General features: G+C 57.2%; 1 protein-coding gene across 3 annotated transcripts in view; it reads right to left on the bottom strand.

Moving 5' to 3' along the window:
* MAP3K4 (mitogen-activated protein kinase kinase kinase 4) overlaps nucleotides 1–27,571 on the bottom strand; it is an 81,613-nt gene that overhangs the window by 9,181 nt on the left and 44,861 nt on the right. For all 3 annotated transcript variants that reach the window (XM_076053245.1, XM_076053244.1, XM_076053243.1), the window contains exons 6-24: nucleotides 27,172–27,480; nucleotides 26,796–26,945; nucleotides 25,725–25,882; nucleotides 25,111–25,227; nucleotides 22,908–23,007; nucleotides 22,123–22,206; nucleotides 20,378–21,238; nucleotides 17,666–17,815; nucleotides 17,049–17,210; nucleotides 15,935–16,068; nucleotides 13,542–13,620; nucleotides 8,920–8,986; nucleotides 7,343–7,448; nucleotides 6,931–7,028; nucleotides 4,992–5,087; nucleotides 4,289–4,480; nucleotides 3,672–3,742; nucleotides 721–837; nucleotides 360–519 (exon numbers count right to left, since the gene is read on the bottom strand). In XM_076053245.1, the coding sequence (XP_075909360.1) occupies nucleotides 360–519; nucleotides 721–837; nucleotides 3,672–3,742; nucleotides 4,289–4,480; nucleotides 4,992–5,087; nucleotides 6,931–7,028; nucleotides 7,343–7,448; nucleotides 8,920–8,986; nucleotides 13,542–13,620; nucleotides 15,935–16,068; nucleotides 17,049–17,210; nucleotides 17,666–17,815; nucleotides 20,378–21,238; nucleotides 22,123–22,206; nucleotides 22,908–23,007; nucleotides 25,111–25,227; nucleotides 25,725–25,882; nucleotides 26,796–26,945; nucleotides 27,172–27,480 (3,211 nt within the window). The remainder of the gene's footprint in view (nucleotides 1–359; nucleotides 520–720; nucleotides 838–3,671; nucleotides 3,743–4,288; nucleotides 4,481–4,991; nucleotides 5,088–6,930; nucleotides 7,029–7,342; nucleotides 7,449–8,919; nucleotides 8,987–13,541; nucleotides 13,621–15,934; nucleotides 16,069–17,048; nucleotides 17,211–17,665; nucleotides 17,816–20,377; nucleotides 21,239–22,122; nucleotides 22,207–22,907; nucleotides 23,008–25,110; nucleotides 25,228–25,724; nucleotides 25,883–26,795; nucleotides 26,946–27,171; nucleotides 27,481–27,571) is intronic.

Genomic DNA, 27,571 nt, shown 5'->3' with positions numbered 1-27,571 from the left:
ACAACGGCGTCGGAATGGCATCACAACGGCATCACAACGGCGTCGGAATGGCGTCACAACGGCGTCGGAAAGGCGTCACAACGGCGTTGGAAAGGCGTCACAACGGCGTCGGAATGGCGTCACAACGGCGTCTGAATGGCGCCACAACGGCGTCACAACGGCGTCAGAATGGCATCACAGCGGCGTCTGAATGGCGTCACAACGGCGTCACAATGGCGTCAGAATGGCGTCACAACGGCGTCGGAAAGGCGTCACAACGGCGTCGGAAAGGCGTCACAACGGCATCGGAATGGCGTCACAACGGCGTCTGAATGGCGCCACAACGGCGTCGCAACGGTGACGGTGGCGGCGGGCGCTACCCTTGATGTCGCGGTGCACGATGCCGCGCTCGTGCAGCTCCGTGATGGCCGTGCAGATCTGCTTGGTGTAGTGGCGGATGACGGGCTCCTGAAGGCCCAGGCGGGACACCTCCTCCAGCGTGCCCTCGTCGCAGTACTCCATGAAGATGTACATCTCCTCCTGCGCGCGCAAGACGCAGCGAGTGGCGCGCGCAGGGAAACACGTGGAGACAAACAGAGCTATAGACAGGGAGATAGACACGGATATATATACACACACACACGGAGAGAACTGTCCACCCACTATTGTCGCTTAACATTGTCCACCCAGCAATGTCCACCCAGCAGAGCGGCGAGCGAGCGACCCCGTGCGTGGACCCACCCGGTGGAGCTCCACGCCGTAGTAGCGGACCAGGTTGGAGTGGTTGATGCCTTCGAAGATCTTGATCTCGTCCGCCGTCTCCTTGATGGTCTTGTGGTCGTTGGGCTGGAACCGAATCTGCAGGGCCAGCGAGAACGCACGCACCACACGCGTTCACACAAAGATCCACCGTGTAGCCTCAACAGGCTGTAGGGGCAAGCGCTGTTAGCGAGTACCTATGAAGGCCGGCACGGCACACGAGGAGGTGGGTGGCCAGCACAATGCCCGGCCGCCTTCGACTCCCCAGTGGTGATGTTTACACACCGCTGCAGGTACTCATTTGAGGCTGAGTCGACCTAGGGGAAGCCCATTATTGATTCGGATAATCGTCACCGGTGTTGGGCATGAGCGGGAATCGAACCTGGGCCGCCGGGCTCGTAGCGCAGCGCGCTGACCGCTACGCTACCGCTCCCCACACTACCGCTCCCCACGTATGCGTACGTGCATCATCGGAACGGAACTAAAATAAAATGACTTTATCGGTACTGAGGCTCCCACAAGGCCACGCGGGAGGGCGCGGGGCACAGCTTGGCGCCAGCCGCCTCAGAGTGGCGGCGGTCACGTCGCTTCGGCTCTCCGCGACGAGTAACGTAAAAGCAAACGGCGCCGCCGCCGCCGCCGCTGCTGCTGCTCCTACACCTCTCTAAATCAAATGAACGCCGAGTCGGCTCGCGCGCTCCGAGATTGGGCGGCTCGCGCGATCCGAGATTGGGCGGTGAACGCGATCCACAGCCTGCAACTTTGCAGGCGTCGTCAGACCGGGAAAGGATTTAAAAAGGTCGGCACGGCGCACGATGGGATGGCGAGGCGAGCACCACGCCCCACCGCCACCACCTTTGTCTCACAAGTGCTGATGTTTGCTTGCGCACCAAGGTAGACAATTAATTTGAGGCCGAGTCGACCGCGGGGAAGCCCTCGACTGATTCAGATATTTAAAAAGATGGACCCAATTTCAAAGCAGTATATTTCACGACGGCAACATGTTACAATTACACGAAAAGTTACACACGGTTTTGATGAGTTACCAAGTTTTATTACCCATTTTATAAATGCTCTACGTGTGCCCTCCACCTGCTGTACGGACAACATCGAGAGACGATAGTTGAATTCGTCCCCAGACGCCTCTCTTCTCACGTTTCCCTCTGATGTGCGTGGTTGCCCTCTGCTCTTCCCCTTACATCAACAGCAGCCCGTGTCCTCAAATCGTCGGAACCAACGACGAACGCTCTTTGACATTGGCGGATCAATGCCACAACGCCGTTGAAACGCACGCCGCACCGCAATTACGGATTCAGTCTTGCCGAACCGCAGAACGCAAAACGCTCCTTGTGTTGCGAGGGTCACCATCTTGAGAATGACTGAGGCTAGAGGCTGTTTGTGCGCTGGGGTCACCATCTAGAGAATGACTGAGGCTAGGGGCTGTTTGTGTTCACTGGGGGCACCATCTAGAGAATGACTGAGGCTAGGGGCTGCTTGTGCGCTGGGGTCACCATCTAGAGAATGACTGAGGCTAAGGGCTGTTTGTGTGCTGGGGTCACCATCTAGAGAATGACTGAGGCTAGGGGCTGTTTGTTCACTGGGGTCACCATCTAGAGAATGACTGAGGCTAGGGGCTGTTTGTGTGCTGGGGTCACCATCTAGAGAGTGACTGAGGCTAGGGGCTGTTTGTACGCTGGGGTCACCATCTAGAGAATGACTGAGGCTAGGGGCTGTTTGTACGCTGGGGTCACCATCTAGAGAATGACTGAGGCTAGGGGCTGTTTGTGTGCTGGGGTCACCATCTAGAGAGTGACTGAGGCTAGGGGCTGTTTGTGTTCACTGGGGTCACCATCTAGAGAATGACTGAGGCTAGGGGCTGTTTGTGCACTGGGGTCACCATCTAGAGAATGACTGAGGCTAGGGGCTGTTTGTGTACTGGGGTCACCATCTAGAGAGTGACTGAGGCTAGGGGCTGTTTGTACGCTGGGGTCACCATCTAGAGAATGACTGAGGCTAGGGGCTGTTTGTACGCTGGGGTCACCATCTAGAGAATGACTGAGGCTAGGGGCTGTTTGTGTTCACTGGGGTCACCATCTAGATAATGACTGAGGCTAGGGGCTGTTTGTGTGCTGGGGTCACCATCTAGAGAATGACTGAGGCTAGGGGCTGTTTGTGTGCTGGGGTCACCATCTAGAGAGTGACTGAGGCTAGGGGCTGTTTGTGTGCTGGGGTCACCATCTAGAGAATGACTGAGACTAGGGGCTGTTTGTGTTCACTGGGGTCACCATCTAGAGAATGACTGAGGCTAGGGGCTGTTTGTGCACTGGGGTCACCATCTAGAGAATGACTGAGGCTAGGGGCTGTTTGTGTTCACTGGGGTCACCATCTAGAGAATGACTGAGGCTAGGGGCTGTTTGTGTGCTGGGGTCACCATCTAGAGAATGACTGAGGCTAGGGGCTGTTTGTGTTCACTGGGGTCACTATCTAGAGAATGACTGAGGCTAGGGGCTGTTTGTGCGCTGGGAGAGGCATCGAGCGGTAATCATTTTAAACTCGATGCACCGCCCTCTCTATGCCCCGCCCTCTCTATGCCCCACCCTCTCTATGCCCCGCCCTCTCTATGCCCCGCCCTCTCTATGCCCCGCCCTTTCAAGTGGTAAGAGTTTCATTCGTGGGCGGTTAGCGATCTCAATCTTTTTGCAACACGCTGTACTATCGCCGATGTCGCTCCGCGAGCGGGAATCGAACTCGGGCCGCCGGGTTCGCAGCGCCAACCGCGGCACCGTCCGCTCGGCGAACCCACACCGCCCCGGTCGGCGCCGTGTCCCCGCGCCGCCGGCGAGGGAGTCTGCGACGCTTCGTGCGACGGCCTCCAGGTGCACCTGGCCTGGCACGCGCGCACTGGCGGCCGCCCTCTTTGCTGCTGTCGTTACCTCCTTCATGGCCATGAGTTCTCCCGTGTCCACGTTGACGCACGTGTACACCTTTCCGTACTGCCCTTCACCTGGAGACGCATGCAAGCAGGGACGCACGCACGTGAAGGCAAAGATCCCCCGTGCAGCCTTACCAGACTGTAAGGGGCAAGTGCTGTTAGCGAGCAGGCCCGAAGGCACGAGGGGGCGGGTGGCCAGCACCACCCCCGGCCGCCTTTGTCTTTCCAGTGCTGATGTTTACACACCGCACCGGGTACTCGTTTATGGCTGAGTCGACCTAGAGCAAGCCCCGGACCAGTTCAGACAATCGTCACTGGTGTTGGCGGCCATGAGCGGCAAGTGAACTCGGCTCGCCGGGTTTGTGGCTCAGCGGAGCGCTAACCACCGTGCCACCGCTCCCCTACATGGCCAATCACAGGTGCACACAAACACACACAGGGGGAGGGTGGGCGGAGAGAGGCGGGGAAGGAGGGGGGAGGAGGGAGGGGGCAGGATGCAGGGGGAGTAGAATGGAAGGGGGAGGAGGGAGGGGGGAGGAGGGGGGAGGAGGGAGGGGGAAGGAGGGAGGATGGAGGGGGCAGGATGGAGGAGGGTGACACAGGGAGGGCCTCCCTCACCGATCTTGTTCCCCCTCTGCCACTTGAAGGTGACCTTGCGGAGGCCCACGTGCATGAGGTTGTTGATGGCGTGCGGCGTGCTGCACACGCGGCCCACCACGCGGCGCCGCTGGCTCTGCGCGTCCAACTTCTGCTCGAAGCGCGCCATCGCCTTGCGCACGCGCTCCATGCGCCCGCAGCGCGAGCTCTCCTCTGCACGCACGCACGGGAACGCAGCAGAGTTACGCACCGAGATCCTCGCCCCACCTCGTGTAGCCCGAACAAGACTGTTGGAGCAAGTGCTGTGAGCGAGCGGAGCGGCGAGCGCCTACGGAGGCCGGCGCGGCACACGAGGGCGTGGGTGGCCGGCGCCAAGCCGGGCCGCGTGTCTCCCGAGCGGCGATGTTCGCACGCCGCGTGCCGACCTACGCGAGCCCCAAGGCCGATTGAGGTAACCGTCGCCGTAGTTGGCGTTGGCCGTGAGCGGGAATCGAACTCGGGTGGCCGGGTTCGTGGTGCGGCACGGGAGCCGCTCCGCCATCACTCCCCCCACGAAGATCCCCTGCGCGGCCTTAACAGACTGTCGGAGCTGCCCCCTCGACACGAGCGCAGGCACGCGCAGACCGGCCGAGGCACGCACGAAGGAGCGTCGCGCGTAGTACGCGCGGACGTGCCTGCGCGCGCGGAGCAACAGGGCACCGGTGCCGAGCGCGAGGGCCCTGACCTTTGGCCTCGTTGACGAAGCCCGTCAGCTCCCAGCTGCGGCGCACGGGGGTGGACGTGGCCACGACGAGCGGCTCCCCCCGCGGGAAACTCGGCTCTGGGGTGGAGACGACGCCGGGGGGACGACGGCAGTGGGAGACGCGGGGAGACGCGGGGAGACGCGGGGAGACGTGGGGAGACGCGGGGAGACACGGGGAGACGCGGGGGGGATGCAATGGGACACGGAGGGATGCAGGAATAAGCGGGGGAGACACGAAGGGTAAGTGGGGAGACATGGGGAGTCACGGAGAGGGGAGACAGAGACAGTAGAGAGGAGGGAACAGGAGAAACAGGGGTCACAATTCAACTCAAGCATCAATTCTTTGCTTATTCGTTTAGCATTGTGCCGATCTAGTGGTAGCAGTCTCGAGTGGCTGGAGGAGGGGGTGATCACGTGCACTCGCTAAGTGCGATGCTCACAGGACCGAGAGTCGACGGTCATCAACGAATCGACGCCTCGAGGCACACCACGTCCAGTATGCCCTCCCGCTATGGCTACGTCGCCTGGTATTCAGGAGGTCGTGGGTTCGATTCTGACCCTGACGCCTGTGTATTTAGAGTTTGCGTGTCTCTCTCTCTCTCCCCGTGGTCGCATGGATTTTTCTTAGGGTCCTCCGGTTTTCCCTCTCCACATTTAAAATCAACGTCACGCGTTTAGAATATTTGGCTGCTGCTATAAATATCCACGTGATGATGATGATCATGAGCCCACTTCGTTGGAGCTATCATTCGTGATGGCCGGTCGCTTTTTAAAAAGATCTACATAGCTCAGTGGGCCTTAGCTGGTCAAATAAAAATAGTTATTTTTCAGTCAGATATAATAATACGTAAGATATAATAATACAAATAATGATAACGTCAACTTGTAACGCGACGCCGCTACCGCCACGCCATGTTCACTCAAAGCTAAAGAGAGACATCTCACGGACCACCAGAGAGAGACATCTCACGGACCAAGCAGAGAGAGACATCTCACGGACCACCAGAGAGAGACATCTCACGGACCAAGCAGAGAGAGACATCTCACGGACCAAGCAGAGAGAGACATCTCACGGACCAACAGAGAGAGACATCTCACGGGCCAGCAGAGAGAGACAACTCACGGACCAAGCAGAGAGAGACATCTCACGGACCACCAGAGAGAGACATCTCACGGACCGAGCAGAGAGAGACATCTCACGGACCACCAGAGAGAGACATCTCACGGACCACCAGAGAGAGACATCTCACGGACCAAGCAGAGAGAGACATCTCATGGACCAAGCAGAGAGAAACATCTCACGGACCAAGCAGAGAGAAACATCTCATGGACCAGCAGGGAAAGACATCTCACGTAAGGCCCAATGACCTATCCAGCAATTTTTCAAGAGCGACCTGCCTATCACAAATAACAGCTGGACTCAGTGGCTCATCGTCACGTGGAAATGTACGGCATCCAAATGTACTCTAAAACGCGTGACGTTGATTCTAAAATGTGGTTGGAAAAATCGGGAGGACCCGGAGAAAAATCCACACGACCAAATTAAGGCGTTACGGGCCAATAATTATCAAGTGTCTGGGAGGAAACCGGAGCACCCAGAGAGAACGCCGGCGGTGCGATGGGGAAACGCTCAATCCCACACAGACAGAGTCCACATTTTCCCTGTACCGCCTTCTCCTGGCACGGCCAGCGGTACGGCTCCTCCTCGAGTCTCTCCCACGGGAAGGGAGGCAGAAATTCACAACATCATCTGCGTTCAATCCACCAACGCTCGCTGCTGCCTCCACGGTGCTGGATGCTCACAGGCAGCCACGTGCAGCAGCGTAGCCACCACCACCACCACCGCCACCACCACATCCCTGACTAAGCGTGGCTCGGACATCACCCCCCGCCACCCCCACGCCAAGCCCCACCCCCTCACCTTCGCGCTCCTCCGTGGGGCTGGAATGGCGGCTCAGCGACTTGAAGGGCTCGCAGGTGAGGGAGGAGAGGCGGTCGCCCTCCGACAGGCTCAGCACCCTGAGGCACGTGGCAAGCACCGTCACGCTCGTCACACTACCGGCGCTGGTGTCTGTGTACCAGCCTCTACGTATTCACGTGGGTCTCTATGTATCTCTGCGTATTCACGTGGGTCTCTATGTATCTCTGTGTATTCATGTGGGTCTTTATGTATCTCTGTGTATTCATGTGGGTCTCTATGTATCTCTGTGTATTCACGTGGGTCTCCATGTATCTCACCGGGCGTCTGTTACGAATGCCAAAGCAAGGAAGGTGAGCGATGTGTGGGTCTCGTACGTGGTGCCTATTCTGGTGAGGGGGCTTGGGTTGGATACCTGATAGGGTCCTGGCTGGAAGAGATGGGCACGGAGACGCTGAACACGGGCGGGTCGCTGTGACAGCGCGGCACGCTGATGGGGCGTGGGCTGTTCCTGTGGATCGCTGGGCCAGGGAAACGCACGGGGCACACACGGGGTAGACACGGGGTAGACACGGGGTAGACACGGGGTAGACACGGGGTAGACACGGGGTAGACACGGGGCAGACACGGGGTAGACACGGGGCACGCACGGGGTAGACACGGGGTAGACACGGGGTAGACACGGGGTAGACACGGGGCAGATACGGGGTAGACACGGGGTAGACACGGGGTAAACACGGGGTAGACACGGGGTAGACACGGGGTAGACACGGGGTAGACACGAGGTAGATACGGGGTAAACACGGGGTAGACACTGGGCACACACGGGGTAGACAAGGGGTAGACAAGGGGTAGACACGAGGTAGACAAGGGGTAGACACGGGGTAGACAAGGGGTAGACAAGGGGTAGACACGAGGTAGACAAGGGGTAGACAAGGGGTAGACACGAGGTAGATACGGGGTAAACACGGGGTAGACACGGGGCACACACGGGGTAGACACGGGGTAGACACGAGGTAGACACGGGGTAGACACGGGGTACGCACGGGGCACGCACGGGAAACAAAGCGCACAGGACAGATACAGGACACACATGGGACAGACAGGTGATGAACATGGGACAGACAGGTGATGAACATGGGACAGACAGGCGATGAACATGGGCCACACACGTGGCACACATGGAGGTGGGGGGGGAGGCGGGAGCCGAGAAGCACAAGGGAACACACAGAGACACAAAGATGAGCAAAACACAGACACACACCACACACGGACCGTTACAGGCAAACAGCCACAGACACACCGCACGCTGTGACACGTGTGTACGCTTTCTCACGTGCCGGTGCGTGCGTGCGTGGGTACACGTGCGGGAGCGGTGGGGTAGGGGTTAGCGTGCCGCGCTACGAACTCTGCGAGCGGGAGTTCGATTCCCGCTCAGCGCCAACACCGGTGACGAATATTTCAACGGGGATATGGGTCTCCGCTAGGTCGACTCAGCCGTAAACGATGACACCCGGCACGGTGTGTAAACGTCGACACTTGGGAGACAAAGGCGGCTGGGTGCGGTGCTGACCACCCACCCACTCGTGCGCCGTGCCGGCCGTCATAGGTGCTGCTCGCGAACAGCACAGCACCTGTCGCAAGAATCCGTTAAAGCCTGTACTGGGGATCTTTGATATGTGTGCGTGTGCGGGTGGGGAACGGTGGCGCAGCGGTGAGCACGTGCTGCGCTATGAACCCGGCGATCCGGGTTCAATTCCTCCTCAAGGTCGACGCCAGTGACGATTACCCGAACCGGTCGTGGACCACTACCGAGTACCCGGTGCGGTGTGTAAACATCGCCACTGGCCACCCACCCCCTCGCGCGCCACAGCTCCGGCCTTCACAGGTGCTGCTCGCTAACAGCACTTGCCCCCTACAGTCTGTTACGGGCTACATGGGGGGCGTCTTTGTCTCGGTGCGGGGCTGCAGCGTCGCAGCGTGGGTTCGTACCGACGCCGGGGCTGTGCGGTTTCCCGATCACGTGCAGGATGCAGCTGTTGATGAGCGTCTGCAGACTCTGCGGGGCACAAACAGCGCGGCGCTCATCACCGCCGGGCGGGGGCGTGCCAAGGCGGCGCCGGCAGGGCCGGTGGCGGCAGAGGCTCGTGGTTCGAATCCGACGGGCCGCCCCCGTTAGTACTGCGGTCGTGGGTATGACTACCGCGTGTTGTCACCGCAAATACCGTGCGCCATTTGCTTCGTGGTGGAAGTTAAAGATCCCCGCTACGCGTTTTGCCGATTATCCACGATGATGAAAAAATAAAAGACGATTCACATCCGCCAACTCTCCCACCCACTCAATCACACGCATACACATAGAGCCACTCAGTCATTCACTCATACACCCACTCAGTCACTCACCCATCAACTCACCCACTCACTCTCCTAGTCAATCAATCACACACACACCCACTCAATCACACGCATACACACAGAGCCACTCACTCAGTCATTCACTCATACACCCACTCAGTCAATCACCCACCAACTCACCCAATCACTCTCCCAGTCAATCAATCAATCACACACACACCCACTCAATCACACGCATACACATAGAGCCACTCACTCAGTCATTCACTTATACACCCACTCAGTCACTCACCCACTCACTCTCCCAGTCAATCAATCAATCACACACACACCCACTCAATCATACGCATACACATAGAGCCACTCACTCAGTCACTCACTCATACACCCACTCAGTCACTCACCCACCAACTCACCCACTCACTCTCCCAGTCAATCAATCACACACACACCCACTCAATCACACGCATACACATACAGCCACTCACTCATACACCCACTCAGTCACTCACCCACCAACTCACCCACTCACTCTCCCAGTCAATCAATCAATCACACACACACCCACTCAATCACACGCATACACATAGAGCCACTCACTCAGTCACTCACCCACTCACTCTCCCAGTCAATCAATCAATCACACACACACCCACTCAATCACACGCATACACATAGAGCCACTCACTCAGTCACTCACTCATACACCCACTCAGTCACTCACCCACCAACTCACCCACTCACTCTCCCAGTCAATCAATCAATAACACACACACTCAATCACAAACACACCCACCCACCCACCCACTCAATCACACACACACCCACACACTCAATCACACACACACCCACACTCAATCACACACACACACACACCCACTCAATCACACACACACACACCCACTCAATCACACACACACACACACCCCCACTCAATCACACACACACACACCCACTCAATCACACACACACACACCCACCCACTCAATCACACACACACACACCCACCCACTCAATCACACACACACACACCCACTCAATCACACACACAAACACCCACCCACTCAATCACACACACACCCACCCACCCATTCACACACACACACACACCCACCCACTCAATCACACACACACCCACTCAATCACACACACCCACTCAATCACACACACACACTCAATCACGCACACACACACCCACTCAATCACACACACCCACTCAATCACACACACACACACACCCACTCAATCACACACACACCCACCCACTCAATCACACACACACCCACCCACTCAATCACACACCCACCCACTCAATCACACACACACCGACCCACTCAATCACACACACACCCACCCACTCAATCACACACCCACCCACTCAATCACACACACACCGACCCACTCAATCACACACACACACACACACTCAATCACACACACACCCACCCACTCAATCACACACACACCCACCCACTCAATCACACACACACACCCACCCACTCAATCACACACACACACACCGACCCACTCAATCACACACACACCGACCCACTCAATCACACACACACCCACCCACTCAATCACACACACACACACCCACCCACTCAATCACACACACACACCCACCCACTCAATCACACACACACACCCACCCACTCAATCACACACACACACAACCACCCACTCAATCACACACACACCCACTCAATCACACACACACCCACCCACTCAATCACACACACACACACCCACTCAATCACACACACACCCACCCACTCAATCACACACACACACCCACCCACTCAATCACACACACACACAACCACCCACTCAATCACACACACACCCACTCAATCACACACACACACACCCACTCAATCACACACACACACCCACCCACTCAATCACACACACACACACCCACCCACTCAATCACACACCCACCCACTCAATCACACACACACACCGACCCACTCAATCACACACACACACACCCACTCAATCACACACACACCGACCCACTCAATCACACACACACACACCGACCCACTCAATCACACACACCACTCGAAAAGAGGAGGCCCGTGTGTGTGTGTGTGCCAGCATCACGGTCAACCGCAGATCACTCAATCGGGATCATGCAGCAACAGCAGCAGTAAGATCGCTCCCTCCCCTCCTACTGCGACGACTGCCTCGCACGATAAGCACAATCGCGCCAACACCAAATCTACCCAGGTATCATTACTATTATATTTAACACGTGGTAGGCTTTTGCGTTCAATATTATCCATAATGAAGGTTTTGTTGTTGTTGTGGGTTAGATCGCGTAAATATAAATGTGTCGTTAAACCCGCCACCACCCGACCACAGCCTAATTATTAATGTTTGTTTTGTTTACAGTGAGGGAAAAAAAAAGTATTTGAATCCCTGCTGATTTTTTTTACGTTTGCCCACTGACAAAGAAATGATCAGTCTATAATTTTAATGGTAGGTTTATTTGAACAGTGAGAGACAGAATAACAACAAAAAAATCCAGAAAAACGCATGTCAAAAATGTTATAAATTGATTTGCATTTTAATGAGGGAAATAAGTATTTGACCCCTCTCAATCGGAAAGATTTCTGGCTCCCAGGTGTCTTTTATACAGGTAACGAGCTAAGATTAGGGGCACACTCTTAAAGGGAGTGCTCCTAATCTCAGCTTGTTACCTGTATAAAAGACACCTGTCCACAGAAGCAATCAATCAATCAGATTCCAAACTCTCCACCATGGCCAAGACCAAAAAGCTCTCCAAGCATGTCAGGGACAAGATTGTAAACCTACACAAGGCTGGAATGGGCTACAAGACCATTGCCAAGAAGCTTGGTGAGAGGGTGACAACAGTTGGTGCGATTATTCGCAAATGGCAGAAACACAAAAGAACTGTCAATCTCCCTCGGCCTGGGGCTCCATACAAGATCTCACCTCGTGGAGTTGCAATGATCATGAGAACGATGAGGAATCAGCCCAGAACTACACGGGAGGATCTTGTCAATGATCTCAAGGCAGCTGGGACCATAGTCAACAAGAAAACAATTGGTAACACACTACGCCGTGAAGGACTGAAATCCTGCAGCGCCCGCAAGGTCCCCCTGCTCAAGAAAGCACATATACATGCCCGTATGAAGTTTGCCAATGAACATCTGAATGATTCAGAGGACAACTGGGTGAAAGTGTTGTGGTCAGATGAGACCAAAATGGAGCTCTTTGGCATCAACTCAACTCGCCGTGTTTGGAGGAGGAGGAATGCTGCCTATGACCCCAAGAACACCATCCCCACCGTCAAACATGGAGGTGGAAACTTTATGCTTTGGGGGTGTTTTTCTGCTAAGGGGACAGGACAACTTCACCGCATCAAAGGGATGATGGACAGGTCAATGTACCGTCAAATCTTGGGTGAGAACCTTCTTCCCTCAGCCAGGGCATTGAAAATGGGTCGTGGATGGGCATTCCAGCATGACAATGACCCAAAACACACGGCCAAGGCAACAAAGGAGTGGCTCAAGAAGAAGCACATTAAGGTCCTGGAGTGGCCTAGCCAGTCTCCAGACCTTAATCCCATAGAAAATCTGTGGAGGGAGCTGAAGGTTCGAGTTGCCAAACGTCAGCCTCGAAACCTTAATGCCTTGGAGAAGATCTGCAAAGAGGAGTGGGACAAAATCCCTTCTGAGATTTGTGCAAACCTGGTGGCCAACTACAAGAAACGTCTGACCTCTGTGATTGCCAACAACGGTTTTGCCACCAAGTACTAAGTCATGTTTTGCAGAGGGGTCAAATACTTATTTCCCTCATTAAAATGCAAATCAATTTATAACATTTTTGACATGCGTTTTTCTGGATTTTTGTTGTTGTTATTCTGTCTCTCACTGTTCAAATAAACCTACCATTTAAATTATAGACTGATCATTTCTTTCTCAGTGGGCAAACGTACAAAATCAGCAGGGGATCAAATACTTTTTTCCCTCACTGTACGTGACAAGCCTTACTAATTGGCCGTGTCGGGTGGTGGAGGGTTAAACGACACATTAATATTCACGTGATCTCACCCAAAAATAAACCTTCATTATGGATGTTATTATTATTATTGTAATAATCAGCGGAGCCGCAGCGCACGATCGTCTCAAAGTGCAACTTCCACCCGCTGACCGTTCGGCCCCAATCCCAGTGTGCTCCGGGAATCGGGGTCACGGGGTCAAAAGGTCGAGGGGAGGTGGACTCACCACAAAGTCCTCCTCGGGCAGAGCGGAGATGAAGGCCGGCTCGATGGCCGTGATGAACTCAAATCCCTGCGTCGCCCACCTGCAAACATAAAGATCCCCCCGTGCAGCCTTTGACAAAATTTTGGGGCAAATGCGGTTAAGCAAGCAGCACCTGTGAAGGCCGGCACGGCGCACGAGGGGGTGGGTGGCCAGCACCACGCCCGGCCGCCTTTGTCTCCCCCAGTGGCGATGTTTACACGGCGCACCAGGAACATCATTTGAGGCTGAGCCGACCTAGGGGAGGGCACAGGACCGGTCCAGATAATCACCACGGATGTTGGCTGGCCATCAGTGGGAATCGAACTCGGGTTCCCCTGGTCCATAGCACGGTGTTGCTGCACTACAACTCACAAAGACAAAGATCCCCCCGTATAGGCTTCAACAGACAGTTGGGGCAAGTGTTGTCAGCGAGCACGAGGGGGTGGTTGACCAGCACCACACTTGGCAGCCCTTGTCTCCCTGAGTGTCGATGTTTACAGGTACCCATTTGAGGTAAAGTCGACCGAGGTTAGGGCCCAGGACCGATTCAGACAATCGTCCCCAGTGTTGGTGGCCGTGAGCGGGAATCGAACTCGGGTCGCCGGGTTCGTAGCGCAGCGGCTTGAACCGCTGCACAACCACTAAGCGCACAGGCTGTGCGTGTGTGTGGCTCTCCTCAATTGAGAAATTTATGCTGTGACCCGGCACCAATAGCGACAAACAAAAACCACAGGAAATATTTTCCCGTGCTGATCAAACACGCGACACTGCCACCATCACCGCACCGTCAACAACCGCGGGCGCCACCGCAAGGGAATCACAGAGCGGGATTAGTCGCACCACATGGCCTCATTTCCACCAATCACAGCCCGCCAACCCTACCACAAGACGCGGTTACGACCAATTGCGCAGAGTGGTTGAGATCACATGACCAGAATCAGGGCTTAATTTCGCGGCCGGGTCTGTCCGCCAAATATTGAACATAGCCGGATCAACACGTTCAGTATCCCTCTCGCTGTGGCTACCGGTTACCTGCCTAACATCAGATGACATGTCGGTGGCTAGGAGATGTTATCTGCCTCGCCTGGTACACAGGAGGTCGTGGTTTCGATCGCGACCCCGACCCCTGCATATATTTTGAGTTTGCATGTTCTTCCTGTGGTCACGTGGATTTTCCTCTGGGTCCTCCAGTTTATCCCTCCAGGATCAATGTGCATTTAGAGTGTTTGGCTGCTGTACATTCCCAGTTGATAAGCCACTTCGTTGAGCTATCATTTGTGGCCAGGTGACTTCTGAAAAAGAGCTACGTAGCTCAGTGGGCCTTCACCTACGTGACTTCTATTTTATTTTTTATTTCATTACGGTTCGATTTTTATTATTTTATCATTTCCCTTCTACGTGACTTTACCGAAAGAACCAAGGAGATGAATCCCTGCAGTCACGAAAGCTTTAAGTAGTACCGTAGTTTAGTTTACCATTAATACCCGCGATCCGGAAAATATTTCTGCACCTGGCATACCCACCACATCCAGCATATATAATAACCTGATGCAGGTCGACCAGTGACCTGCGACAATTTTCAGTGACAAATTAAGCCCTGATAACGAGACAAGACAGACAAGACGGAGGGGCGGACGGACGCACGGACGGACGGACAGACAGAGGGAAGGGTCAGGCTTGTGATTGGACAGCTAAGCCGCGGTCGGCACCACCTCAAACAAAGCGCGGCTCCTCACCTCGGTACGACCACCGGCCGCGCGGTCAGCAGCGGTAGCTCGTGCCGTAAGCGCCGCTCCCCCCTCGATCCGGCGCGTCACACAAGAGCGTCAACAGAGAGTCGTCGCAAAACGTCGCGCGGATTCAACGACGGGCAGAGCCATCCCGAGCCGACGTGCGCCGCGGGGGTCAACCATCGCCGCGCGAAAACCGGCTCGCAGGAACGCGGTCGTGCGCTCGCGGGGTTGCCAAGGCTCTCTCATCACGCGCGCACGCACGCACCGCACGCGGACGGGCGGGCGGACCAGGCAGGAAGACAGTCCGGCAAACTGGCGGACGGTGACGCGGACGGGCGGGGGAAGGGACGCGCCAAAAACTACGGGCGCACACGGAGAGCGATGCAGCACGTCTCGTCTCTCGGGTCAGGCAGTTGGTGGAGAATATCGTCTCTCAAGCTTTCGCCACTGGGACGGATGTCCTGCATGTAAATATGTGGTGCCGTGTCAGGTGGGCAGGCGGGCGAGCGAGCGGTCGGGCGGGCGGGCAGACGAGCAAGTGAGCGAGTGAGCGAGCGGGCGAATGACTGTGCGGGCAAGCGAGTGAGTGAGCGGGCAAGTAAATGGGCAAGCGAGTGGGCGAGCAGGCGAGCGAGTGAGTACCTGGGCCGGGTGCCTCGTCCGCTCTCACACTTGCTCAGCACGTACTCCATCCACTTGCGGGCGAAGCTGATGAAGTGGTCGCCCACGCGTTGCCGTGACTCGCCCGACATGAGTCGCACCACCTCCTTGTGGTACTGGGTGGCATGGGGGGGGCATGCGGGAGAGAGAAGGGGGGTGTGGGCAGGGCCCATTGTGAGCCGGGTGAGACAGTGGAGAGAGTGAGTGTTGGAGAGTGTATTCAGGCGAGTGGGTGGGTGGGTGGTTGTGTTGTCGAGTGTATTAGTTTAGTGGGTTGGGAAGGTGGGCATGAATGAACACACACACACACACGCGTACCCACATGCATGCACATGCACAAGAAGACACAAAGACAAAGAACCCCTCTATAGCCTTAAACAGACCGCCGGGGCAAGTGCTGTTAGCGAGTAGCACCTATGAAGGTCGGCACGGCAACACGTCCGGGTGTGGGTAGCCAGCACCACGCCTGGCCGCCTTTGCCACCACAACCGCACGCGCGTGGGCACGTGGGCACGTGGGCACGTGGGCACGTGGGCACGCGGGCACGTGGGCGCGTGGGCGCGTGGGCACGTGGGCACGTGGGCACGTGGGCACGTGGGCGCGTGGGCGCGTGGGCGCGTGGGCACGTGGGCACGTGGGCACGTGGGCACGTGGGCACGTGGGCACGTGGGCACGTGGGCACGTGGGCACGTGGGCACGTGGGCGCGTGGGCACGTGGGCACGTGGGCACGTGGGCGCGTGGGCGCGTGGGCACGTGGGCACGTGGGCACGTGGGCACGTGGGCGCGTGGGCGCGTGGGCGCGTGGGCACGTGGGCACGTGGGCACGTGGGCACGTGGGCACGTGGGCACGTGGGCACGTGGGCACGTGGGCACGTGGGCACGTGGGCGCGTGGGCACGTGGGCACGTGGGCACGTGGGCGCGTGGGCACGTGGGCACGTGGGCGCGTGGGCGCGTGGGCGCGTGGGCACGCGGGCACGTGGGCACGCGGCCGTCACCACGCGTGCGTCCGACAACACAACGGGCCCGCACGCGTGTGAACGCACGGTGGCAACCGTACCCACGCCCCGCTCCGTCCCGCCGCCGCCGCCGCGCACCTCAAATCCGAAGTTGAACGCCTGTATCATGGTCTCCTTGTAGTACTGCTGCATGCTGTAGCGCTCCACCTCCTCCATGTCGCCCTCGGCCTCCTGCACGAAGCGTGCGTTCACCTCCTCGATGGAGCCGCTGATCGTGTCGCACAGGCCCAGGGCCTCCACCTGCGCGGCACGGGCACGAGGGGGGGGGGGGGGGAGCGCAGCGACATCAGAGACTCCGCGACCGTCCTCGCTGTTTGTACTTCTCATCTCAACATCCGATCTCCGCTCGCCGGGCCCTTTTACCGCGTTCAAAGCGTCGGCAATTTTACTCCGGTTTCCTGAGCGTGGAGCGCATCGCGAGGTTCGCCGCTGTGAAGGGCGCAGCACAAAATAAACACGGGAATTCCTATCATCATCATCATCATCCTCATCATCATCATCCTGTATTATTACCCTGACGACCTGCCGGTTCGTAGAGGCCACGTGATTGGTCACCGTGCACGGCTCCCCACGGGTAAATGCGCCTGCTCGCTCGCGCCCCCTGCCGGCGCAGGGGGCCTCTCCGCCAGAGGCCGCTCTTAGATGGGGGTATTTTTTTTTTTTTGGCCTGCTCTTCCACGTGTCGCGCGACCTGCCTTGAGCGCCTCCAGGGCGTGCGCGATGGCGGGCCGCGTTGACGTCTGCTCGCTGTGCAGCCGCACGGCGTAGCAGGCGACGCGCTGGAACGCCTTGCGCTGCTCCTGCAGGACGCCCGAGTGCAGCGCCACCAGCAGCAGGCTGCACACCTGGGGGGGGGGGGGGGGGGGGGGGGGGGGGGGGCCCGCACCGCACGTGGTCAGGGATCGCGAGGTCAGGTCGAGAGGTCGGGTCGAGAGGTCGGATCGCACGGCAATACCGCGCGCTCACACACACAGCCACGTCACGTGATCGCACACACAGCCACGTCACATGATCACACACAGTCACGTCACGTGATCGCACACACAGCCACGTCACGTGATCGCACACACAGCCACGTCACACAGTCACACACGGTCACATCACGCAGTCACACACGGTCACACACAGTCACGTCACGTGATCACACACACAGTCACGTCACACGGTCACACACGGTCACATCACGCAGTCACACACGGTCACACACAGTCACGTCACGTGATCACACACACAGCCACGTCACACGGTCACATCACGCAGTCACACACGGTCACACGCTCCATCGCGTCGTCGCACACAGTCACAACGTAACGTCAATTCGGCAGACTCCTCGCTGGCTGCTGCTGCTGCTGCTGAAGGGCCCCACCTGTTGTTTGTGTGCCTAAGCATCAATTGCTCCCTTACAATCAGCACACCAGATTTCCCTTGCGGCTAAAGACGGCACAGTTGAAGACAGACAGCGCAACCAAGACGGTGCAGACGAGACAGAGGGGCACTGACGGGACAGCACGGAGGGGGATAGGTGACACAGATGAGAGAGAGAGCAGAGGCCAGACAGCAATTCTATTCTAGATTTGAAGCTTTCGTGACTGCAAGGATCCATACTCTTTGGTTCTATTCGGTGAAGTCACGTAAAAGTATAAAACAACAAAAAATTAAAATAAAAAATAAAAAAAATTCACGACGTTTCGGCCACAACACAAGTGGCCTTCATCAGGGGAAGGGACCAGACTGTCTCGAGGACAGGAGTGAACACAGGCAAGCTCAGACACCGACCTTTAAGCTTGTGTGAGAGGAATTAAGGTGCCTTGACAAAGGAATTATCATAAAAAATTAGCATTTGATTGGCGGACTTAGCATGATGAACGGTGTAGAGGGGGTGAACATGTGCAGACCGGCGAGGGGGGGAGGGGGGAGTTTACATATTGATGGTGTGAAAAGGGAATTTAAGCAGCTGCGGAAGTTTGGGGTACCACTACTTGAAAAAATATACTGTGCCATTGAAAATTAGTTTAATGTTTGGTTCCATTTAGAACATCTTTCCAATGGTTGCTTAATTTGAAACCATCTTATCGGTTTAAATTGTGTCTGAGCTTGGCTGTGTTCACTCCAGCGCTGTCCTCGAGACAGTCTGGTCCCTTCACCTGATGAAGGCCACTTGTGTTGTGGCCGAAACGTCGTGAATTTTTTTGTATTTTTTATTTTTTGTTGTTTTATACTTTTACGTGACTTTACCGAATAGAACCAAAGAGTATAACAAGCAATTACTCGGTGCGCGGACCGTGCAGACAAGGCAGTAGTTCCAGAAAGGGTAAAGCCTATTCTTATTTTTTCACCATCTTGATGTTGGTGAAAAGGTCCCACAGATATAACTGCCCCAGCCGAGCTACTAATACTTTTTGGTTCTTTCGGTAAAGTCACGTAGGTAGGAAAAAAATAACAACAGATCCACGACGTTTCGGTCGCAACACAAGCAATCGTCATCAGGTGAGGCAGCCACAGCAATAAAACTGCTTCAGCGAGGTCGGGTCGCGGGGTCGGGTCGCGGGGGTCGGGTCGCGGGGGTCGGGTCGCGGGGTCGGGTCGCGAGGTCGGTTTCCTTGCTGTGGTTGTCCCACCTGATGACGGGTGTTTGTGTTGCGCCTGAAACGTCGCGATTTCATTTATTTTATTTTCCTACCTACGTCACTTTACCGAAAGAACCAAGGCGTATGGTATGGATCCCTGCAGTCACGCAAACTTCAAATCTGCAGGTGGTGAGACAATCAGTTTCAAGGGCAATGCAAACGATGTTATCAGACGCATGTTTTGTCACAAGCATGCTTGTTAAAGCAGACTTGATTCCTTGCAATAGGTGCGCCCTCGTTTAAAACACGAGCACAGCTCGTGTTTTAAATGCCAGAAAAGGGTCGAAGCCTCGTCCGTCTGTTCTGGCAAAAAAGGTCCCAGAACACGCCGGGCTGTTGGAAGAGGTGGGGGGAGTCACCCACACTTTACCCCGCCAATCACACGAAAAATCCACTCTCCACGGTTCTTTCGGTAAAGTCACGTAGATAGAAAAAATAATAATACAAACAAAGCGATGAAAAAATATCACGACGTTTTCGATCGCGACACAGGCGATTGAAAACGTCGCGATATTTTGAATCGCTTTATTTGTATGAAAAAAATTTCTACCTACGTGTGAATTCCTGCAGTCACGAAAGCTTTGAGTCAAAATTTACACGAAAAAACCTGCCGATCATAGACCGTGGTGAACACCATCCGTGAGCCCATTTGTAATTTCCCACTGTTGGGTGGACAGAGACGGTGGAGGTGGTCGTAGGTGGCAGTCGTGGAGGCGGTCGAGGGGACGAACCGACGGGGAGCTCGAGCGACGACAGAGCTGTCGCTGCCGCGAGCCTCACCTGCACGTCCTGCAGCGTGTTGATCGTCTCCGTGGTGAGGCTGACCCTCATCGTCCGGCCGCACCACTCCGCTCGGCCGCTTCCCCCGCCCCCCCCGGCCTCGCCGCCCCGGGGTCCCACGCCGCTCGGCTCCTCCACGACGCCGCTCGGCTCGGCGCTCCCCTCTTCAGCCCCGGCGCTCCCCTCTTCAGCCCCGGCGCTCCCCTCTTCAGCCCCGGCGCTCCCCTCTTCCCTCCTCCTCGTCCTCGCTTCTTCGCCGAGTCTCATCCCCTCTTCCGTCCGCTCGCCTTCTTCTTTCCGCTGTCTCCTCTCCTCCTCGAGGCGTCTCGCCTCTTCACCCCTGTCTCCTCGTTCCTCCTCGCAACCGTCACCGCCGCCGCCGCCGTCGCCGCCGTCACCGCCGTCACCGCCGTCGCCACCGCCGCCGCCATCCTCGCCCTCGTCGCTCTCATCGTACGCGGCCAGAAAGTCCTCTCCGCTTGTGCCGGGCTCCTCCACTCCGCCGCTGCCATTTCCATGTCCGGGCTGCTGCCGCCGCTGCTGTCCGGGCTGCTGCTGCTGGTCTCCACGGTGCCGCTCCTGCTGCTGCTCCTTCTCCTGCTGCTCCTGCTGCTCCTGCTGCTGCTCCTGCTGCTGCTCGTGGTGCCGGTGGTGCCGGCCGCCGGCGGGAGCGGCGTCGCCGCCCGCCCCGCCGCCCCGCGGCCGCAGCAGCAGCAGGTAGCCGCCGGCGGCCGCGGGGGCCTCCAGGCCCGAGCAGTCGCGGCCGCAGGCGGCGCTGAGCAGCTGCAGCACGAGCGGCCGGTGCTCGCCTAGCGGCGCCGGCACGAACACCTGCACGGGCTCCAGGTCCTCCAGCAGCACCTGCGTGAGAGCGAGGGTGGGGGTGGAGCGCATGGCCACACTGCACTACGGGGGGGGTAGAGGTGTAACAGGAAGCTTGGGCGAGGTGTGCGCTGAGTGGTGCATTGTGTCGGCGTGGTGTGGTGAACTTGAGTGTGGGTGGCTGGTTTGTTTACATGACGTGCATGTAGGACAGGAAGGTGAGCGCGTGCGGGTGAGCTCGTGTCTGAGTGAGCTCGTGAGTGAGTCAGCTCGTGAGTGAATCAGCTCGTGAGTGAGTCAGCTCGTGTGTGAGTGAGTCAGCTCGTGTGTGAGTGAGTGAGCTCGTGTCTGAGTGAGCTCGTGAGTCAGCTCGTGTGTGAGTGAGTGAGCTGGTGTGTGAGTCAGCTCGTGTTTGAGTGAGCTCGTGTGTGAGTCAGCTCGTGAGTGAGTCAGCTCGTGTGTGAGTGAGTGAGCTCGTGTGTGAGTGAGCTCGTGTGTGCGTCAGCTCGTGAGTGAGTGAGCTCGTGTGTGAGTGAGCTTGTGTCTGAGTGAGCTCGTGTCTGAGTGAGCTCGTGTGTGAGTCAGCTTGTGTGTGAGTCAGCTCGTGTGTGAGTCAGCTCGTGTGTGAGTCAGCTCGTGTGTGAGTCAGCTCGTGTGTGAGTCAGCTCGTGTGTGAGTGAGCTCGTGTGTGAGTCAACTCGTGTGTGAGTGAGCTCGTGTGTGAGTGAGCTCGTGTGTGAGTCAGCTCGTGTGTGAGTCAACTCGTGTGTGAGTCAGCTCGTGTGTGAGTGAGCTCGTGTGTGAGTCAGCTCGTGAGTGAGCTCGTGAGTGAGTCAGCTCGTGAGTGAGTCAGCTCGTGTGTGAGTCAACTCGTGTGTGAGTGAGCGCGCCACGTGGCTGTCAGGGCCGGCTGTGCCGCGTACCTTGACGTGACCGCTCGTGGCCAGGAGATGGAGCAGCTCATCCACTGATGACGATAAAACAAACTCGGCAGCCAGGCCAAGATCCTGACGCGTGCACGCAACACACACACACAGAGAGAATCAGAATCTTTATTTATCCTGTAGAAATCTTATGAACTATGAAGCTCTTTTTAACAAATGGCCAGTACACAAAGACAAAACAAACATCCCCCAATTTTGCCTCAATAGACTTTTGGGGGCAAGCGCCGTTAGCGAGCACCTACGAAGGCCGGCACGGCACACGAGGGGGTGGGTGGCCAGCACCGCGCCCGGCCGCCTTTGTCTCCCCAGTGGCGATATTTACTACACACCGCACCAGGTTACTCATTTGAGGCTGCGTCGACCTAGGGGAGGCCCAGGGCCGGTTCAGATGTTCGTCACCGGTGTTGGCCGTGAGCGGGAATCGAACTCGGCAGGCCTGGACCTTTGCGAAGCGTTGCGCTCACCGCTGCACTCACTCTGCACACTCACGCGCGTCGTCACCAGACACACGTGGATTCTACTCACATTGACACCCGACGGACACGCACGCACACGCGCAAAGACAAATATCCCCCGTGTAGCCGTCCACAAACTGTCGGGACAAGTGCCGTTCTGCGAACGCCTGCCGAGGCCAAAAAGGCGCGCAAAAGAGGGTGGGGGGTGGCCAGCACCACCCCCGGCCGCCTTTGTCTCCCCCACGCTCACTCACACGCGCGCCTACGTCACGGCAAGGTGGCAGCACAGAGAGGAGTGAGCGGCGGAACCTTCTTGAGCATCTTGGCGAAGCCGAGCGCCTTGGAGGCGCGCTCGCGAGCCTCGTGGAAGAGCTCCTTCACGGCTCGGCACGTCTCGATCACGGAGCGCCTGAAACGCAGACAACATCCCGGGGGAGAGGACGCCGGGGAGACACACGTGACGTGGGGAGAGACACACACACACACACGTGACGTGGGGAGACACACACACGTGACATGGGGAGAGACACACACACACGTGACGTGGGGAGAGACACACACACACACGTGACGTGGGGAGAGACACACACACGCACACACGTGACATGGGGAGAGACACACACACACGTGACGTGGGGAGAGACACACACACACACACACGTGACGTGGGGAGAGACACACACACACACACACGTGACGTGGGGAGAGACACACACACGTGACGTGGGGAGAGACACACACACGTGACGTGGGGAGAGACACACACACACACGTGCGCAGGGTGAGACACACACACACGCAGCGAGAAGGGGAGAGTGATACACACACAGGGTGAGACACACAGGGAGAGGGGAGAGACAAAGATGCCCCCGTGTGTAGCCTTAACAGACTGTAGGGGCAAGTGCTATGAAGGCGAGCACCTATGAAGGCCGGCACGGCACATGAGGGGGTGGGTGGCCAGCACCACATCCCCGGTGACGATGTTTACACACCACACGAGGTACTCATTCGAGGCTGAGTCGACCTAGGGGAGGCCCAAGACTGGTTCAGATAATCGTCACTAGTATTGGCCGTGAGCGGGCATCGAACTCGGGCTGTCGGGTTCATAGGGCAATGCACTAATCGCCGATATCTCTGGAAAAGGACACAAGGCAGAGAGAGAGAGCTACTACCATTGTACACAGAGTAACACAGAGTAACACGCACACACACAGAGGCACACACACAGGGTAACACACAGAGTAACACACAGGGTAACACACAGTAATACACACAGAGTAAAACACACACAGAGTAAAACACACAGGTTAACACACAGGGTAACACACAGAGTAACACACAGGGTAACACACAGAGTCACACACAGAGTAACACACAGGTTAACACAGGGTAACACAGAGAGTAACACAGAGAGTAACACACAGAGTAACACACAGGGTAACACACACAGAGTAACACACAGGGTAACACACAAGGTAACACACACAGGGTAACACACAGGGTAACACACACGGTAACACACACGGTAACACACAGGGTAACACACAGAGTAACACACAGAATAACACACAGAGTAACACACACAGAGTAAAACACACACAGAGTAAAACACACACAGAGTAAAACACACAGGTTAACACAGGGTAACACACAGAGTAACACACAGGGTAACACACAGAGTAACACACAGGGTAACACACACAGAGTAACACACACGGTAACACACAGGGTAACACACAGGGTAACACACAGGGTAACACACACAGAGTAACACACACAGAGTAACACACAGAGTAACACACAGGGTAACACACAGCACACAGAGTAACACACAGAGCTACACACAGAGAGTTACACAGAGAGTTACACACAGAGTAACACACAGGGTAACACACAGAGAGTAACACACAGGGTAACACAGAGAGTAACACACAGAGAGTAACACACAGAGTAACACACAGAGTAACACACAGGGTAACACACAGAGAGTAACACACAGAGAGTAACACACAGAGAGTAACACACAGGGTAACACACAGAGTAACACACAGAGCAACACACAGGGTAACACACAGAGAAACACACAGAGTAACACACAGAGTAACACACAGAGAGTAACACACAGAGAGTAACACACAGAGTTACACACAGAGAGTAACACACAGGGTAACACACAGGGTAACACAGAGAGTAACACACACAGAGTAACACACAGAGAGTAACACACACAGAGAGTAACACACACAGAAAGTAACACACACAGAGAGTAACACACACAGAGTAACACACAGAGAGTAACACACAGAGAGTAAAACACAGAGAGTAACACACAGAGAGTAACACACAGAGAGTAACACACAGAGAGTAACACACACAGAGAGTAACACACAGAGAGTAACACACACAGAGAGTAACACACAGAGAGTAACACACAGAGAGTAACACACACAGAGTAACACACACACGAGAGAGAGAGAGACAGAGAGAGATGAACATTGGCGGTGTGACTGACCGGATGCCGTCGGACTGCACGCTGTCGTTGGGGCTCACGTGCAGCTCGGAGCACAGTCGGCGCGCGCCGTGGCGCAGGAAGTCGCCGGTGGAGTGCAGCAGCTCGCGAGCGATGTCACTGCGGCGACGAGAGTGGGGAACGGACGTCTACGCGGGACCCAAGTCAACACGACTGGGGGGGTCAGTGGGTGGGTGGGTCAGCGGGTGGGTGGGCGGGTGGGTGAGCGGGTAGGTGAGCGGGTGGGCGAGTGGGTTGGCGAGCGGGTGGGCGAGCGGGTAGGTGAGCGGGTAGGTGAGCGGGTAGGTGAGCAGGTGGGCGAGCGGGTGGACGGGCGGGTGGGTGAACGGGTAGGCGAGGGGCGAGCGAGCGGGTGAGCGAGCGGGTAGGTGAGGGGTAGGCGAGGGGGTAGCCGAGCGGGTGGGTGAGCGGGTAGCCAAGCGGGTAGCCGAGCGGGTGGGCGAGCGGGTGGGCGAGCGGGTAGGTGAGCAGGTGGGCGAGCGGGTGGCTGAGCGGGTGGGCGAGCGGGTGGGCGAACGGGTGGGCGAGCGGGTGGGCGAGCGGGTGGGCGAGCGGGTGGGCGAGCGGGTGGGCGAGCGGGTGGGTGAATGCCGCACCAGAAGAGGGTGCCGGCCTGCGCCTCTCCCCCGCGCACGAGCGGCACCACCTGCTTGCTGAAGCCCCACTCCTCCTCCAGCAGGTTCTTGAGGCCATACGAGGCCTGGGGCAGGTGCTGCAGCATGCTGATCCAGCTCTGGATGTACTCGTAGTACACCTGCATGTAGACAAAGGTCCCCCGTATAGCCTTCACAGACTGTTGGGGAAAGTGCAGCGAGCGAGTAGCACCACCTACGAAGGCCCAGGCATGTCACACGTGATGCGAGTTGCGACGTTCACACACCGCACCAGGTACTCGTTTGAGGCTGAGCCGACCTCGGGGAGAACCAGGAGAAGGTTGATATAATCGTCACTGGTGTTGGTGGTCGTGAGGGGGAATCGAACTCGGGTGGCCGGGTAAGGGGCGCAGCGCGCTCACTGCTACACTACATGCAGACAACAAGAACCGCCGCCATTCGCCACTAAGTGGGGGTGACGTCACCGCGGCGCTTGTGCCAGGCAAGGTGCTCTTTAAGGCCACGTTAAGTGTCAAACTCCCACTGGCAGGAGGTCACGGGACATAAATAGATGCCATGGGTCGACTGACTGAGATGACTGAAAGATGCACCACCTGTGCCCCCCTACTGTACCAACTTGCAGACACACAGACATGCACACGTGCACACGCCCCTTTTCCACTGGTACATGCGAGCCGAGCCGGCCTCACTCGGTGCCAAAACCTGCCTCGGGGCCAAGCAGGGCCGGGGTGTCCTCTGCGCGAGACAACCTGGCGCCTCCGCTTCGCTTGTAGGTGGTTGTGGTGGTGGTGGTGGTGAGAGTGGCGGTGGGGGTCAGAGGGGTGTTGATAGTGGTGGTGGTGGTGGTGGCAGTGGTGGTGGTGATAGCGGTGTTGATAGTGGTAGCGGTGATAGTGGTGATGGCGGTCTTGATAGTAGTGGTGATGGTGGTGATAATGGTGGTGGTGATGGTGGTGATAATGGTGGTCATGGTGGTGATAGTGGTGGTGCTGATAGTGGTGGTGGTGGTGTTGACAGCGGTGGAGGCGGTGGCGTTGTTGTCGACGCTCTCACGGTGAGCATCTTCTGTAGGTCGTCCTCGAACTCGTCGATGTCCTGCTCGGGCTCCGGCTGCTCCCCCTCGAGCACCGAGTGCGTCATCAGCTGGTAGTACTGCTTCACGATGAGGCCGCCCTTGATCACCTCCTTGCACTCTCGCACGAGCTGCACACCCACACGCACGCACGGAGCGACGCACGTCCCCAAATGGGGCCTTCAACAGGCTGTTGGGGGCAGGTGCTGTTGGGGCCAGGTGCTGTTGGAGGCAGGTGCTGTTGGGGGCAGGTGCTGTTCGCGAGCAGCACCTGTCGCGGCGCACCACGGGATGTTGTGGCGAGCGCCACGCCCGGCAAACGCACGCACGCGCACGGGCACACACGCGCGCGGGCACCTGCTTGACGCTGAGCAGCGAGGGCTCGCCCGCGGGCCTCTGTTCGAGCCGCAGCTTGAGGCACTCGTGGATGACGTTGAGCAGGATGCGGCACAGCACGAGGTACGCGGGCCGGAACGACGGCAGGCCCATGCGCTCCAGCTCGGCCAGCAGCTGGCGCCCGGCCTCCCCTCCCGCATCCCCCTCCTCTCCCTCCTCCCCCTCCCCCCCCTCGCCCGGAGGGGCAGCGGCGCACTCCTGCAGGGTGAGCCGCTCCAGCAGCTCGGGGAGGTAGTCCTGGGGGCTGCCGCCCAGCGCCAGCTCGCTGTCCTGTGGGACGCGGCAGCTGTGGTCAATCCACCGCTGGATGAGGGTAGGCCTGGCTGGGTGGGTGCTTTGCCGGGTTGGCGGCTGGTTAAGT

Source organism: Petromyzon marinus, chromosome 60 (genome assembly GCF_048934315.1).
Source record: "Petromyzon marinus isolate PM22_M1 ecotype Great Lakes invasive population chromosome 60, UKy_Petmar_22M1.pri1.0, whole genome shotgun sequence".
NCBI classification, from domain to species: Eukaryota; Metazoa; Chordata; class Hyperoartia; order Petromyzontiformes; family Petromyzontidae; genus Petromyzon; species Petromyzon marinus.
The sequence above is the reverse complement of the archived record's forward strand: the minus strand, read 5'-3'. Positions and strand labels throughout refer to the sequence as shown.